The sequence below is a fragment of the Salvelinus alpinus genome, chromosome 9 (assembly GCF_045679555.1).
Source record: "Salvelinus alpinus chromosome 9, SLU_Salpinus.1, whole genome shotgun sequence".
Classification (NCBI taxonomy): Eukaryota; Metazoa; Chordata; class Actinopteri; order Salmoniformes; family Salmonidae; genus Salvelinus; species Salvelinus alpinus.
The window spans coordinates 40,730,773-40,747,521 of record NC_092094.1 but is presented as its reverse complement, the minus strand read 5'-3'; the positions used below and the strand labels follow the sequence as shown (position 1 = coordinate 40,747,521).

General features: G+C 42.0%; 1 protein-coding gene across 1 annotated transcript; it reads right to left on the bottom strand.

Moving 5' to 3' along the window:
- Positions 1–7,493: 7,493 nt before the first annotated feature.
- On the bottom strand, positions 7,494–12,186 carry LOC139530069 (uncharacterized). The gene is made up of 6 exons (XM_071326133.1): positions 11,919–12,186; positions 10,969–11,076; positions 10,683–10,822; positions 10,361–10,457; positions 10,020–10,144; positions 7,494–8,258 (listed from the first exon to the last, which is right to left on the bottom strand). Exons 1-6 carry the CDS (start codon positions 12,001–12,003, stop codon positions 8,082–8,084), a joined length of 732 nt encoding a protein of 243 aa, XP_071182234.1. The 5' UTR covers positions 12,004–12,186; the 3' UTR covers positions 7,494–8,081.
- Positions 12,187–16,749: the final 4,563 nt, after the last annotated feature.

The following is a 16,749-nucleotide window of genomic DNA, read 5'->3' as shown; positions in this document are numbered from 1 at the left end:
CACTTATGAAATGCTTGTAATTATACTTCGGTATGCCATAGTAACATCTGACAAAAATATCTAAAGACACTGAAGCAGCAAACTTTGTGGAAATTAATATTTGTGTCATTCTCAAAACGTTTGGCCACGACTGTAGGTTCTAACTATAAAGAAGTTGAGGAAAAATGTTTCCTTTTGAGAATGTGTTAATTCCCATTCAAACTCACTTCTCCTGATACGATATGCCCAATCAAAATTTGAAACCGTCAGCCAAATCCTTACACAGCCCTGCTACATGCCCCTCCCTTCTGCACAAAGTGCGTCGACTGACTCTAGAGGGTAATGCATTAGGATGAAGATTTGTTTAGAAAAGGAAGACTTAGCCCCAGACAGTGGTTGGGGCAGTGTAAACCTGACAGAGCTGTGTGCTGGAGGCTGGGCAGGGAGAAGGAGAAGACTCTGTCGGGCAGATGGCTGGACTGTTCAGAGAGTTTCCGGACCAGAGGAGAAAACATGTCACTCTGAATCAGGAGGAGTCTGTAGACAACCTCCCCCAACCCGGAATACCCTCTCCCTCGCCTGTGGAGAACATTAATAACTTTAATGCAGATCTCTTGCTCACTGCAAGTCCCGTTGAATCTCTTCCAGTCCACTTACCTTGTCACCTACATAAAAGCTGAAATCCCTGTCAGAGCCCGGGTCCTATCAGGGCCCATTATGCCATAACAGACTGTACTCAGTCCAAGCCTTCTCTCCTTGCAAGACACAATCCCTGCAGCATTCCAACAATCACTGCTCCAACATTTTGTCGGCCCCCCTCTTGACAACGGAGAGAAAAAAAGTGTCAGAGTTAATTTCCTTACAACAGGCCTACAATCCCTCAGTCCAGCCTCTCTCAGCCTATTGCGGACAGTCTGAGCACTGATGGAGGGATTATGCGTTCCTGGTGTAACTCAGGCAGTTGTTGTTGCCATCCTGTACCTGGTGTGATGTTAGGATATACCAATCCTGTGCAGGTGTTACACGTGGTCTGCCACTGCGAGGACGATCAGCTGTTCGTCCTGTCTCCCTGTAGCGCTGTCTTAGGCGTCTCACAGTACGGACATTGCAATTTATTGCCCTGACCACATCTGCAGTCCTCATGCCTCCTTGTAGCATGCCTAAGGCACATTCCCGCAGATGAGCAGGTACCCTGGGCATCTTTCTTTTGGTGTTTTTCAGAGTCAGTAGAAAGGTCTCTCTAGTGTCCTAATTTTTCATATATGTGACCTTAATTGCCTATCGTCTGTAAGCTGTCCGTGTCTTAACGACCATTCCACAGGTGCATGTTCATGAACTATTTATGGTTCATTGAACAAGCATGGGAAACAGTGTTTAAACCCTTTACAATGAAGATCTGTGAAGTTATTTGGATTTTTACGAATTATCTTTGAAAGACAGGGTCCTTTCTTTTTTTGCTGAGTTTTATATATATATATATATACAGTGGGGAGAACAAGTATTTGATACACTGACAATTTTGCAGGTTTTCCTACTTACAAAGCATGTAGAGGTCTAATTTTTATCATAGGTACACTTCAACTGTGAGAGAAGGAATCTAAAACAAAAATCCAGAAAATCACATTGTATGATTTTTAAGTAATTAATTTGCATTTTATTGCATGACATAAGTATTTGATACATCAGAAAAGCAGAACTGAATATTTGGTACAGAAACCTTAGTTTGCAATTACAGAGATCATACGTTTCCTGTAGTTCTTGACCAGGTTTGCACACACTGCAGCAGGGATTTTGGCCCACTCCTCCATACAGACCTTCTCCAGATCCTTCAGGTTTCGGGGCTGTCGCTGGGCAATACGGACTTTCGGCTCCCTCCAAAGATTTTCTATTGGGTTCAGGTCTGGAGACTGGCTAGGCCACTCCAGGACCTTGAGATGCTTCTTACGGAGCCACTCCTTAGTTGCCCTGGCTGTGTGTTTCGGGTCGTTGTCATGCTGGAAGACCCAGCCACGACCCATCTTCAATGCTCTTACTGAGGGAAGGAGGTTGTTGGTCAAGATCTCGCGATACATGGCCCCATCCATCCTCCCCTCAATACGGTGCAGTCGTCCTGTCCCCTTTGCAGAAAAGCATCCCCAAAGAATGATGTTTCCACCTCCATGCTTCACGGTTGGGATGGTGTTTTTGGGGTTGTACTCATCCTTCTATTCCTCCAAACACGGCGAGTGGAGTTTAGAGCAAAAAGCTCTATTTTTGTCTCATCAGACCACATGACCTTCTCCCATTCCTCCTCTGGATCATCCAGATGGTCATTGGCAAACTTCAGACGGGCCTGGACATGCGCTGGCTTGAGCAGGGGGACCTTGCGTGCGCTGCAGGATTTTAATCCATGACGGCGTAGTGTGTTACTAATGGTTTTCTTTGAGACTGTGGTCCCAGCTCTCTTCAGGTCATTGACCAGGTCCTGCCGTGTAGTTCTGGGCTGATCCCTCACATTCCTCATGATCATTGATGCCCCACGAGGTGAGATCTTGCATGGAGCCCCAGACCGAGGGTGATTGACCGTCATCTTGAACTTCTTCCATTTTCTAATAATTGTGCCAACAGTTGTTGCCTTCTCACCAAGCTGCTTGGCTATTGTCCTGTAGCCCATCCCAGCGTTGTACAGGTCTACAATTTATCCCTGATGTCCTTACACAGCTCTCTGGTCTTGGCCATTGTGGAGAGGTTGGAGTCTGTTTGATTGAGTGTGTGGACAGGTGTCTTTTATACAGGTAACGAGTTCAAACAGGTGCAGTTAATACAGGTATTGAGTGGAGAACAGGAGGGCTTCTTAAAGAAAAACTAACAGGTCTGTGAGAGCCGGAATTCTTACTGGTTGGTAGGTGATCAAATACTTATGTCATGCAATAAAATGCAAATTAATTACTTAAAAATCATACAATGTGATTTTCTGTATTTTTGTTTTAGATTCCGTCTCTCACAGTTGAAGTGTACCTATGATAAAAATGACAGACCTCTACATGCTTTGTAAGTAGGAAAACCTGCAAAATCGGCAGTGTATCAAATACTTGTTCTCCCCACTGTATATATATATATATATATATATATATATATTATTCTTTTTAAACAAGGACATTTCTAATGTTTTTTGAAAGGAAAAACACATTTTTCCTCATTTTTAAAATAGCATCAAATTGATCAGAAAGACAGTGTAGACATTGTTAATGTTGTAAATGACTATTGTAGCTGGAAACGGCAGATTTTTTATTATTTTTATTCTATCAACCAGATTCATTAGGTAGTCACCTGGAATGCATTTCAATGAACAGATGTGCCTTGTTAAAAGTTAATTTGTGGAATTTCTTTCCTTCTTCGTGCATTTGAGCCAATCAGTAGTGTTGTGACAAGGTAGGGATGGTATACAGAAGATAGCCCTATTTGATAAAAGACCAAGCCCATATTATGGCAAGAACAGCACAAATAAGCAAAGAGAAATGACAGTTCATCATTACTTTAAGACATGAAGTTCAGTCAATACGGAACATTTCAAGAACTTTGAACGTTTCTGTAAGTTCAGTCGCAAAAATCATCACGCGCTATGATGAAACTGGCTCTCATGAGGACCGCCACAGGAAAGGAAGACCCAGAGTTACCTCTGCTGCAGAGGATAAGTTCATTAGAGTTACCAGCCTCAGAAATTGCAGCCCAAATAAATGCTTCACAGAGTTCACGTAACAGACAAATCTCAACACCAACTGTTCAGAGGAGACTGCATGAATCAGGCCTTCATTGTCGAATTGCTCCAAAGAAACCACTACTAAAGAGCATCAATAAGAAGAGAAACAAGCAATGGAAATTAGACCGGTGGAAATCTGTCCTTTGGTCTGATGAGTCCAAATTGGAGATTTTTGGTTCCAAACGCCGTGTCTTTGTGAGACGCAGAGTAGGTGAATGGATGATCTCCGCATGTGTAGTTCCCACCGTGATGCATGGAGAAGGAGGTGTGATGGTGTGGTGTGCTTTGCTGGTGACGCTGTCAGTGATTTATTTAAAATTCAAGGCACACTTAACCAGCATGGCTACCACATCATTCTGCAGCGATACGCCATCCCATCTGGTTTGCGCTTAGTGGGATTATCATTTGTTTTTCAACAGCACAATGACCCAACACACCTCCAGGCTGTGTGAGGGCTATTTGACCAAGAAGGAGAGTGATGGAGTGCTGCATCAGATGACCTGGCCTCCACAATCACCTGACCTCAACCCAATTGAGATGGTTTGGGATGAGTTGGACCGTAGAGTGAAGGAAAAGCAGCCAACAAGTGCTCAGCATATGTGGGAACTCCTTCAAGACTGTTGGAAAAACATTCCAGCGAAGCTGGTTGAGGGAATGCCAAGATTGTGCAAAGCTGTCATCATGGCAAAGGGTGGCTACTTTGAAGAATCTCAAATATAAAATATATTTTCATTTGTTTAACACTTTTTTGGTTACTATAATATTCCATATCAAATAAAACTTTATTTGTCACATGCACCGAATACAACAAGTGCAGACTTTACCGTGAAATGCTTACTTACAAGCCCTTAACCAACAGTGCAGTTCAAGAAGAGTTAAGGAAATATTTACCAAGTAGACTAAAATAAAAAGTAATAATATAAAAGTAACATAATAAGAATAACAATAATGAGGTTATATACAGGGGGCACCGGTACCGAGTCAGTGTGCGGGGGTACAGGTTAGTTGAGGTCATTTGTACATGTAGGTGGGGGTGAAGTGACTATACATAGATAATAAACAGCGAGTAGCAGCAGTGTACAAAAGGGGGGGTCAATGTAAATTGTCCGGTGGCAATTTTATTAATTGTTCAGCAGTCTTATGGCTTGCGGGTAGAAGCTGTTGAGGAGCCTCTTGGTCCTTGACTTGGCGCTCTGGTACCGCTTGAGAAACAGTAGCTGAGAAAACAGACTATAACTTGGGTGACTGGAGTTTCTGACAATTTTATGGGCTTTCCTCTGACCCTCTGTAGCGCCTTACGGTCAGATGCCAAGCAGTTGCCACACTAGGCTATGATGCAACCGGTCAGGATGCTCTCGATGGTGCAGCTGTAGAACTTTTTGAGGATCTGGGGACCCAAGCCAAATCTTTTAGTCTCCTGAGTGGGAAAAGGTTTTGTCGTGCCCTCTTCACGACTGTCTTGGTATGTTTGGACCATGATAGTTTGTTGGTGATGTGGACACCAAGGAACTTAACTCTCGACCCGCTCCACTACAGCCCCGTCAATGTTAAGGGGGCCTACTCGGCCCGCCTTTTCCTGTAGTCCGCGATCAGCTCCTTAGTCTTGCTCACATTGAGGGAGAGGTTGTTGTCCTGGCACCACACTGCCAGTTTTCTGACCTCCTGCCTATAGGAGGCCTACCACTGTTGTGTCATCAGCAAACTTAATGATGGTGTTGGAGTTGTGTTTGACCACGCAGTCGTGGATGAACAGGGAGTACAAGCCATAGTGTAGCACTATGTGTTATTTCATAGTTTTGATGTCTTCACTATTATTCTACAATGTAGAAAATAGTACAAATAAAGAAAAACCCTTGAATTAGTAGGTGTGCCCAAACGTTTGACTGGTACTGTATATATATATTCACATATAGTCATACCCCTTGACTTTTTCAACATTTTGTTGTTTTACAGCCTGAATTCAAAATGGATTAAATATACTTTTTTTTCTCACCCATCTACACACAATAACCCATAATGACATTGTGAAAAATGTTTTTAGAAATGTTTGCTGATTTATTGAAACTGAAATACCGAAATATTTAATTGACATTAAGTATTTACACCCCTGAGCCAATACATGTTAAAGCACCTTTGGAGGTGCAGCAGCAGAATTCATGATGGGGGACACTGAGGGATTCCCTTTAACTAGAATGGGGGGTGGCTGCTGCTATAACCTGGAAAGATAACAATCCAGACCCCAAGGACTGCACCACTGGTTGTCTGTTATATCAGCTTATAACCGTGTGTGGGGTGTAGTGCCCTTGCTCTATTGTGTGATCTATACCAGCGGGAGCAGCAATAGGAAGCCCTAGGATGACATTGTAGGGCTTGACTTGACCATGGCCAGTGCCCTGGAAAGCATGAATGACAGCTACCCAGTGCATTTGTCACTGCCTGCTGACATCTACTGTTCACGTCAATATTGGGAACTTACCTGATAAACTATGTGTGTGGCCACGCCCTGATGATGGTTGCATGCAATTAGCTGCCATTTCCATCTCCCTCTGACCTCAGAGCTGGCCACAGATGTGACAAATGTCTCTGGAGTGTGTAAACCTATCACTGGTTTCCAAAAACACCAAATGACCATCTGTTTTTAATAGATACAGAATTAAACAGATCACTCTGCTCTCTCTGTCATCACACTACTCTAGGAGTTGTTCCCCTATCTGTCATATGTGGGACCACACACACACGTCATCGTAACTAAGATTAATTGTAACTAAGACACACACAAACACTTGCATGTGCTTAAATGATACACACGCACACATGTTCTTATACGAAATTGAAATGGTATTTTCCCAGAATGTATCAAGTTAATCTGTTGTCTGTCTGTTTGTCAGCCTGATTGTATGTTGTGGTGTCTTTTGGCCTGTGAATGTGAGGCATGTGTTTTTAGAAATGTTAAACTAAATAAGCGTTTTGGTAAGGACTTGCTACACTCGCACGGAAAGGGGAGCATGATACGGCCAACGTCTCATATTTGTTTTTCCGTCCGTTTCAATAGTTCAATCCCTCAGCTGATTCCTATGTTTTGAGGAGTGTGGGTCAGTCCAATTTTTTTCTCAAAACCAGAGGGGAAATTTGACGCCCACTTTAACTGTTCTGCTTTGCTTTGCTCCTTACCATGGCTTCAGCCTGTCCTAAGTGATTTGTTGTGTCATCGGGTATAGGCCCAGCCCAGGCATTAACATATTACACTTAAGTAGTGCAATTAATCAGCTGCATTTGAATCAATTTCAGTACTTTTTGAATTACATCTGTAGTTATGTCTGCTCTGTCTACTGCAGCTTGAATGCCTCTTAATGATATGTCAAATGAGGTCAGGTGCCATAGAACCATCATAATACTCTTTCTTCTCCTTAAAATGTTACCTTTGTCCTTTTCCCATACATTCAAAAATCCCTTCTCGCCCTCTTTTAGAGGCTGATTCCCAATTTGACCTGCCTTGTAAGAACTTGTAAGCCCACTACCATCCCTCCTTGGTCTCTCCCTACAAAATATTAATATTTTTCTATTAGAATAAGAAAGGGCATCATAGGAGGGTATGTAGGCATTAGTGTATGTAAATGTTTTGTGTGATGGAGTGAGAGACTGGCGGATTCTCCCCCGCTGTTCTTTCAAAGTTGGCCTAATTGAGCTGTCAGCCGACACGGTCAAAACAAAACCACTGCCAACAACCTCTGACCCAACTGCATAAGCCCCCCTCATTTAGTTAGCGTTGCCTTGACACAATTCAGGTTTCTTTATTGGCATAACAAATATACATTCTTGTTGCTTAAGCATGTATGCCATTAACAGAACAGTAAAACAAAGACAATGCACTCTGTGATATTTATTTTCCCTCTATCAGACCTCCCACCGCATTGTTTATTTATGGGATGTGCTGTCCCAGATAAAGGGGTTGGGTGGAGGGCGCCTGTTAACAGGACAGAGAGTCACGCTAGGGGGACAGAAATGTGCCACCCCCCCAGTCTACCCTCCCTATCCCCCCGCCGTCTTTTGCTGCCTCATCTCAGAGTCATCCTGCACTTCCCCAATAGAGCGCATCTAAATAATCTACTGTGCACCTGCACAGTTCCATTGACATCCAGGAAGGTAGTGCATTATGTGGTTATTAGTGCATGAACACTGGAACAATTAAGGACTATGCAGAATCTGGCATGAATTCACAAAGCTTGGCATCTTCCTTACAGGGTTAGGGTTATAATATGACATGCAAAGAAAATCACATTACTGACTATACAGTAAAATGGATGTGGAATGACTCAAGCACTATAGTTGAGTCTGCAGGGACTTATGACAGAGCAGGGAAGCCTTAAAGGTTACCCTCGAGAATGACGTTTTTTAAGTCTGCCGGGGAGTTGACAGGGAACACTGTGTGGGTGGTGTTCCTTCTCTCCACCAACGTGGCCACAGCCTCACCAAGGTCCAGGTGGTTCAGATAACCAGGAGCCATGCGCTCTGCAGGAGCCACACCTGTGTTGATCTTTACCTGAGAGAGCAAGTGAATGGAAGCCAGTTGGCATTGGTTAACAGTGGTGTAAAGTACTTAAGTAGTACTTTAAAGTAGTTTTACTTAAGTCGTTTTTTAGAATCTATTTACTATTTATATTTTTGACTCCACAACATTCCTAAAGAAAATAATGTGCTTTTTCCCCTGACACCCAAAAATATTCGTTACATTTAGCAGGACAGGAAAATTGTCCAGTTCACGCACTTATCAAGAGAACATCCCTCGTCATCCCTACAGCCTCTGATCTGGCGAACTCACTAAACACAAATGCTTCGTTTGTAAATTATGTCTGAGAGTTTTGTGCCCCTGGCTATCCATAAATGTAAAAAATTGCACTGTCTGGTTTTCTTAAAGAATTTGAAATTATTTATACTTTAAAAAAAAGTATATTTTAGCAAATACATTTACTTTTGATACTTAAGTATATTTAAAACCAAATAGTTTTAGACTTTTACTCAAGTAGGATTTTACTGACTTTCACTTCTCATTTTTCTTTTAAGTATGAGAACTGGGTACATTTTCCACAACTGTTGGTTAATGATAGTGTACAGCAGATTGGCTGAGTGTACAAAACATTAGGAACACCTAATATTGAACTGCACCACTTTTTGCCCTCAGAACAGTATCAATTAATCGTGGCATGGACTTATCAAGGTGTCAAGTGTTCCACAGGTATGCTGGCCCATGTTGACTCCAATGCTTCCCACAGTTGTGTCAAGTTGGCTGGATTTCCTTTGGGTGGTGGACCATTCTTGATACACTTGGGAAACTGTTGAGCATGAAAAACCCAGCAGCATTGCAGTTCTTGACACAAACCGGTGAGCCTGGCACCTACTACAATACCCTGTTCAAAGGCACTTAAATATTTTGTATTGCCCATTCACCCTCTGAATGACACACACAATCTGTCTCAATTGTCCCAAGGCGTAAACATCCTTCTTTAACCTGTCTCCTCCCCTTCATCTACACTGATTGAAGTAGATTTAACAAGTGACATCAATAAGGGGATCATAGATGTCACGTGGATTCACCTGGTCAGTCTCATGGAAAGAGCAGTTTTGTATACTCAGTGTATATGAACCAACAAGACAAGGGAAGGGTGTATTCAGGATCACAATGTTGCAGACAACTTTTACTGGCAATTGCTATTTGGGTAGATTGAGACAAGTTCTGCAAATGATAGCTAGTGTATATTAAGGATCATGCTAGCATACCACCCTGCATACCACTGCTGGCTTGCTTCTGAAGCTAAGCAGGGTTGGTCCTGGTCAGTCAATGGATGGGAGACCAGGTGCTGCTGGAAGTGGTGTTGGAGGGCCAGTAGGAGGCACTCTTTCCTCTGGTCTAAACAAAGATCCCAATGCCCCAGGGCAGTGATTGGGGACACTGCTCTGTGTAGGGTGCCGTCTTTCGGATGGGACGTTAAACGGGTGTCCTGACTCTCTGAGGTCATTAAAAGATCCCATGGCACTTATCGTAAGAGTAGGGGTGTTAACCCCGGTGTCCTGGCTAAATTCCCAATCTGGCCCTCAACCATCACGGTCACCTAATAATCCCCAGTTTACAATTGGCTCATTCATCCCCCTCTCCCCTGTAACTATTCCCCAGGTCGTTGCTGCAAATGAGAACGTGTTCTCAGTCAACTTACCTGGTAAAATAACGGTAAAATAAAAAAAATATAAAATAAAATAAAAATGCTAACTAAACAATAGGAGTTTACATTATAGAACTTGGCCACACCTGGTTGAGTTTACAAGGCACTTCTGGGTACTCCTCTCGTAGTACCTGACAAAATGCCAGGGTGCTGGCGGCACCAACAGTCAGGAACCCTGTACCTGGCATCAACAGCTTCTCTCCAGCACCACCTGCAGCACAGCACACATCACTGCCCAATAACCCCCAAGCCATACTCAGCATAATGTGCAAGGATAAAATCTTGTGTTATCAAGCGGGGAAGAAAGTTGTTCCTCAAGACGTGTACTAACAGGTGTTGCCGATGTCGCTCAAATGGTCCAATCACTTTCACAGAACACACACTACTGTACTGGCTGGGATGAGGAAGGGACGTGTGGGAGACTCACCTGTGATAAAGGTGTAGGTGCAGTTGGGGTCGTCTCTCACCAGCGGAAAGAAGACCTTCCATGATACAAAGGTGCTAAACAGCAATGTCTCAATCACCTATGGGTGGATGAGAAGTATTAAAATAGATTAATACAGAATAAAGTAGTGAGAGAGGAATAATTCAAGACGAGAGGGAAATCTAAATAGATGTGGAACTAACAGAAAAGAGAGGAAGGTTGTGGAGTGCAGATTTAAAACTATGAAATCATGACAGCTTAACAGATAATGGGGATGGTAAACTCTGGATCATGGATTAGTCAGTGAGGTGTGTTGAAGACTCACCCAGTGTAGTTCTTTCAGAGTCTGGGTATGTGGAGGTCCACCCTGCCACCAGCTGAATCCCAGAGATGACACAATGTCTGTCACCTTGCCAACAGACTTCAGAAGGGCGTGCTTGACCACCTCTGCCCCCTCCTCTGAACCTGAGACGAAGAGTAACAGAGTTTGAGAGGTGTTTCCGTACATTACTTTTTGGGGATATGGGATACATTCAACAATACTCTCATTTCTAAAATATGTCTATGTCAAATGTTGTCACCTGCCAAGGAGTGTGAATGGGTGCTCTTACCAACATTCCCGACTAGGGTAGTGAGGTTGTCTCGGGCAGAGGGCGAAACAAACCCCCTGAGCTTCTCTAATCTGCTGTTGTCTCTGGAGATGACAGCCACCTTGAAACCTTGAAACATGGACAGTACACAGTCACAATCAGAAGGGTAATTTTGCTGCAGTAGATGGGTTTGCTTATTGCTAAATATTTTATTTAACATTGTAGAGTGTCATGGACAATATATTATATTATTCAACAAAACACAATTTTCAAGAAACCAGAATGTTCACTTGACAAGTGATGGACACTTAAGGCAACTTGTCACCTGAGGAATGACATTGTGGTATAAATTTAAAAAAGGGCTATACCAATCAATCAACTCGTCGTGGTATTTCGATTCACCATACATTTTATTATCTATCGCAACCTATGTGAACGTTAAACCAAGATGCACAGGCTTATGCTAGGCTACCAGCACTTTTGAAGAAATACAACAATGTATTCACATTGCTCCCGATGTTAACTGCTAGTTGGAGTTCAAGACAACATCAAGTTTTTGGACATTCTTAGGAGAATCACAACTTGAAATCTGTGCGTAAAGGAGAGGCCGGTTATTTTACGCGCGGTGACAATTCACCTTGGCAACGAACGGTAGCCTCATCCTTTTTTCCCCTCAATTACTCAAAAATCGTTTATCTATTACCCAACATCACTTGAGAAACACAACCAAAACAACTACTTCCCAGCAGAGCCAATTTGATCCACCCAACAACGACCAATGGCAAGTGGCGCACACAGCATAAGATTTATTAGACCTCTTCATATATCCTACATATTTTGCACGCAGGAAATGATAGATTATGTTGCAATATTTAATCCTGCCCATTAACCGTGGGCGGGGGAATTGTCTTGAGGCAGGTGTAATGGTTTCAAGACTCCATATGCTCCTTATCTCAATAAGGACATCTTACCTTTGTCGAGGAGTGCTTTAACTATTCCAGAGCCCACTGTTCCTGCTCCACCGAGAGCTAACACAACTCTGTCCGCGTTTGACATGCTGAATAGGTCCAAAGGACTGTACAAAGGAATTTAAACACCGCTGACAGTCTGAGTCTATGGAGAGTACTTTGTACCACCCGGGACCTTTAAACAAATAACAAGGGCCACAGTTCCGCCCTTTTACCAGTGTCACTGAAGCCACGCCCGTATCAGGTGAAAGAACAACGGCAAAACCAAATTGACCTCCCATCTCCCCTCTCCCCTTTCACTTCTCTCTCTCTGTCTCTTTCTCTCAAATATTACAGATATTTAATATATTAAATTCATAGGCTGTATTTTGAGTATGTATATTGCTTTAAATTAACATTTAAATAAAAAATGCAAATACATTTCTTATTAATTAATGTAGTATGAATATTCATAATTTTTTTGTTCATTCCGATTCAGTGGGTCTTCACTAGTTAACACAGCCACAAAGGAATAAACCCCGCCCAGAGCCATGTATTTAGCGAGTTGGGCCAAGGCAGTTTCAACATTATGATGCATTAACATGACACTTCAACATTCTATGTCAGACATGTTAGCTTCCCATTAACATTAGGCTACATGGAGAGTATTAAAAAATATACTATAAAACTGAATGTCTACAATGAGCATTACAATGCATTTACATGACACTACAACATTCTATGGCAGCCGTCATTAACATTAGATGGAGAATGTTTAAACAATGGTATGTAACTGAATGTCTAGAATTAGAACAATATTCAACATTCTAAAAGTTGGCCTAACTCTCTAAATATATGGTTGTGACCTTGCCTATTTCTAAAAATTTTATTCTTAAAATCATATTTTAAACCTAACCCTAACCTTAACCCTAACCTTAATCACACTGCTAACCTTATGCCTAATCCTAACCTTAAATTAAAGGGCAATTGCACCCCTTTTCAACCTCATTTTCATTATCTCCAGCACAATACCAGTGTCTACATATGTGAAAATGACACATTTCTATGTTTTGTAGAAAAACATGTAACTTAAAAAGTTCTACCCAATGACATTATAAAAAGTTAATTATTTTAAAAACAGTGATTTTCAAACTTTGACGTGGGGAGCAAGAAAATACCCCCCTGGCTAGAAAGTCGTTGCAAGCTTTGAAAATCACTGTTTATTTTTTTATTTTAATCCTACCCTGTGATTTCTCATTATTAAAAAAAAAAAGATTTCTTCTCATCTTTTCAACCACAGATCATAGAAACGCTGTGTTTTCACATATGTAGACACTGGTTTTGTGCTGGAGATAATAATTATGATGTTGAAAAGATGCAGATTTTCACTTTGAGACCAAAAAGCTTATTTTTGTTTTCATAATTTTTCCCACTTTACTTTATGGCTGTGCTATAGATTGGTTAGCTGAGAACTTCTCGAATATGACAATACATGTAGGGAATAGAAGGTGGCTAGTTTAATGTTGTTCTTGATACCATGTCTTGTTTTGAGGTGTTTTGACTGATTTCATGTCAATGCCAATATGGCTCAAATTCACTACCTAGATAACCAAGAACTGTAATGCTGTATTTGAGAGACAACAAGTGCTCATTGTGCAAATGTATTTATGTTTCAATAAACATTAGAGACAAAATATAGTTTAGGCTACATGTTGTCAACAATCTAAGCCAACCCATCTGTTTTAACCCATAATTACTCATGAATCGGTTTTGAGGCTAGCCTAGTGGTTAAGAGCATTGGGCCAGTGATTGAAAGGTCGCTGGTTTGAATCCCCAAGCCGACTAGGTGAAACATCTGTTGATGTGCCCTTGAGCAAGGCACTTAACCCCATTTGCTCCTGTAAATTGCTCTGGATAAGAGTGTCTGCTAAATGACAAAAATCTAAACAAAGATGGGCTGGGGGCTGAGCTAAATCGAGTGCACCCACATTTTTGAGCTGTTTACGTGACAGTTAACTTTTCTGAACTTTTGGTTGGGTTCAAACATTAAAATCACGCTCATCGATGTTACAGGTTTAGGGTGAGTAGCTACAGAGATACCATAGATAGAACAATGAGACAGATATTTTACTGGACGTATAAATGTGAAGAATCCGCTTGGCGTTTCCACTCACTACCAAATATGGTAGTGAGAGGAAGCACATTGGCCAGCAATGGGAGAAGATGGACATTCTGCACATTTTCTCATCAATGAAACATTTGGTCTCAATTCTGTTTCCTATTCCCAAAACTAAAATCTGTTACGAACAGAGTGGATAAAGTTTTGTAGACTTTACCTTTTGCCAAAAATGTAAAAAATTGCTATGTTTCGAAGGAGTGCAAAAGTGAGTTACTGCGCAAGCGCATTTGACAGAGTAGACGTTCCCTAAAAAAAAATGCAAATGTTCTCGGAACGCGCTAGGCTCTCTCTAGCTCGTGCTTGACTCTTCCCACTATGACTCATTTGTTCCCATTGGAAACGAGAGGCTATGGTATATCTTAGTTATACAAATATTTTGAAATTATTTTGAGGAGATGTGAAACTCCATTGGAATCGTATTAATGCCCATTGTGTACGTTGCCCGTGCGTCGGGAATGGGCCGCGCGGTGCATTCTGATCTATTCTGGTACAAGGCGAGTTCTCCAAGGAGTTGAATGGGAGTCAATTGGGCGCTAGCTCAACCCCAACATTAGCATGAATTTCGTGAACAACAAGTATAACATTACAAATATTTTCCGAGATGTGAGATAATTAACGTGTTCTCTGTAATATCGTATAGCTTTGGATTCGTGACATTACGTACTTTCGAGGAAAATAGGCAAATTTCTCGATTCATACCCTGACTTTGAGAAGGTAATCGTGACGTTAGTTTAGTAACGTGATTCTGATTCGACAGTCTTCTGGGTGGGGTGTAATACCAAAGATTTTTTATAACTAAACCAAGAGACCACAGCCTGTCATTTCTTCTTCTTCTATGTTCTTCTATGGTATATTGGCGATCGCACAATGTAATGTGCATTCCGCCATCTACTGTGCGGGATGGAAAAGGATTCCCCAAAAATTGAACAAAATACTTTTTTAAAACCAAAATACAAAAAAAATTATAAATAAATCAAACAAACTAAATCAAACAACTTTTTGGTGGAACCTGGGAAGGCATGTATTCCAGCGCTAGTACCCCTTGCAAGTCCCAAAACCTTTTCTGCCGCAGCCACAATAATATCAATTTTATTTATTTATTTGAGACTTGTGTCATACAGTTTACAACTGTGGCAATGAATGCCACAAAATGCACCCTTTTAACACACAGGGTATGTTTTGACTGGTAGCAAACATTTACTACATATCTACTACCATATCTTCACTTGCATCACTTGTTTTCTCAATTCTTTTAACCCTTGTGTGGCGTTCATGTTTTTGTTATTCACCCAATGTTCACGGGTCTGATGGACCCACAACAATATTGGGTTTTTAAAACAACACAGCCATAACAATTTACTTTAAAATACTTAATACTTAGATATTGACATATCATTTTTCTACACACCGTTCTTCAATATACTCTGTCCGTCTGCACACACTTGAAACATCAATTAATCAATCAATCAATCAATCAAAGTATTTATAAAGCCCTTCTTACATCAGCCAATGTCACAAAATGCTGTACAGAAACCCAGCCTAAAACCCCAAACAGCAAGCAATGCAGATGTAGAAGCACAGTGGCTAGGAAAAACTCCCTAGAAAGGCCGGAACCTAGGAAGAAACCTAGAGAGGAATGTTAGGATTTGTGTTTATTGCACTATAACCCAATGCTATATCACATGTGATATAATATTAGCAACTGTTAGCCTGGGTGTCTGTGTGTGTGTGCTGGAAGTAACAGTTAGCCCCAGATAAGTGTGCTGGGAAGCTGTGGTTAGCCTTGAGCGAGAACAGTGTGCTTTGTATGCAGGTGCAAATAGCTCAGACAATGTTGCAGAGCTGTCTGACCTCAGCCTCTGGGGTGAGGGAGCGTAATCTACACAGCAACAGCGCCGGGACACCAAAGAGCGCCAAGAGGCTGTGACTAGCCTGAGCGCCGGCGATAGGCTGAGCAGAGTTTAAACCACGCTCAGCCTCTACTGTGATAGGCCAACAGACGGGTTGGAACTAGTCTGTCACAGTATAAGAACAGCTGTTTACTTACATCCTGCCAGTTCTCTGTTCTGCCCTGCGAGGTGATACAGAGAACCCGTATATACGAAAATTGCATTTACCATTTATCGCTTGAGTTTAATAAAAATACTTCAAGTATATTCGGTGACTCTGAATCACATTTTGTCCTGATACCAGATTGAATTGACGCAAATCCCTTATAGGAACGAGGCTCTGAGGGGTGGCCAGTCCTCTTCTGGCTGTGCCGGGTGGAGATTATAACAGAACATAGCCAAGATGTTCAAACGTTCATAGATGACCAGCAGGGTCAGATAATAATAATCACAGTGGTTGTGGAGGGTGCAACAGGTCAGCACCTCAGGAATAAATGTCAGTTGGCTTTTCATAGCCGATCATTCAAGTTAGAGACAGCAGGTGCGGTAGAGAGAGAGTCCAAAACAGCGGTCCGGGACAAGGTAGCACGTCCAGTGAACAGGTCAAGGTTCCATAGCCGCAGGCAGAACAGTTTAAACTGGAGCAGCAGCATGACCAGGTGGACTGGGGACAGCAAGGAGTCATCAGGCCAGGTAGTCCTGAGGCATGGTCCTAGGGCTCAGGTCCTCTGAGAGAAGAGAGCGAGAAAGAGAGAGAGAAAGACAGAGAGATAAAGAGAGAGAGAGA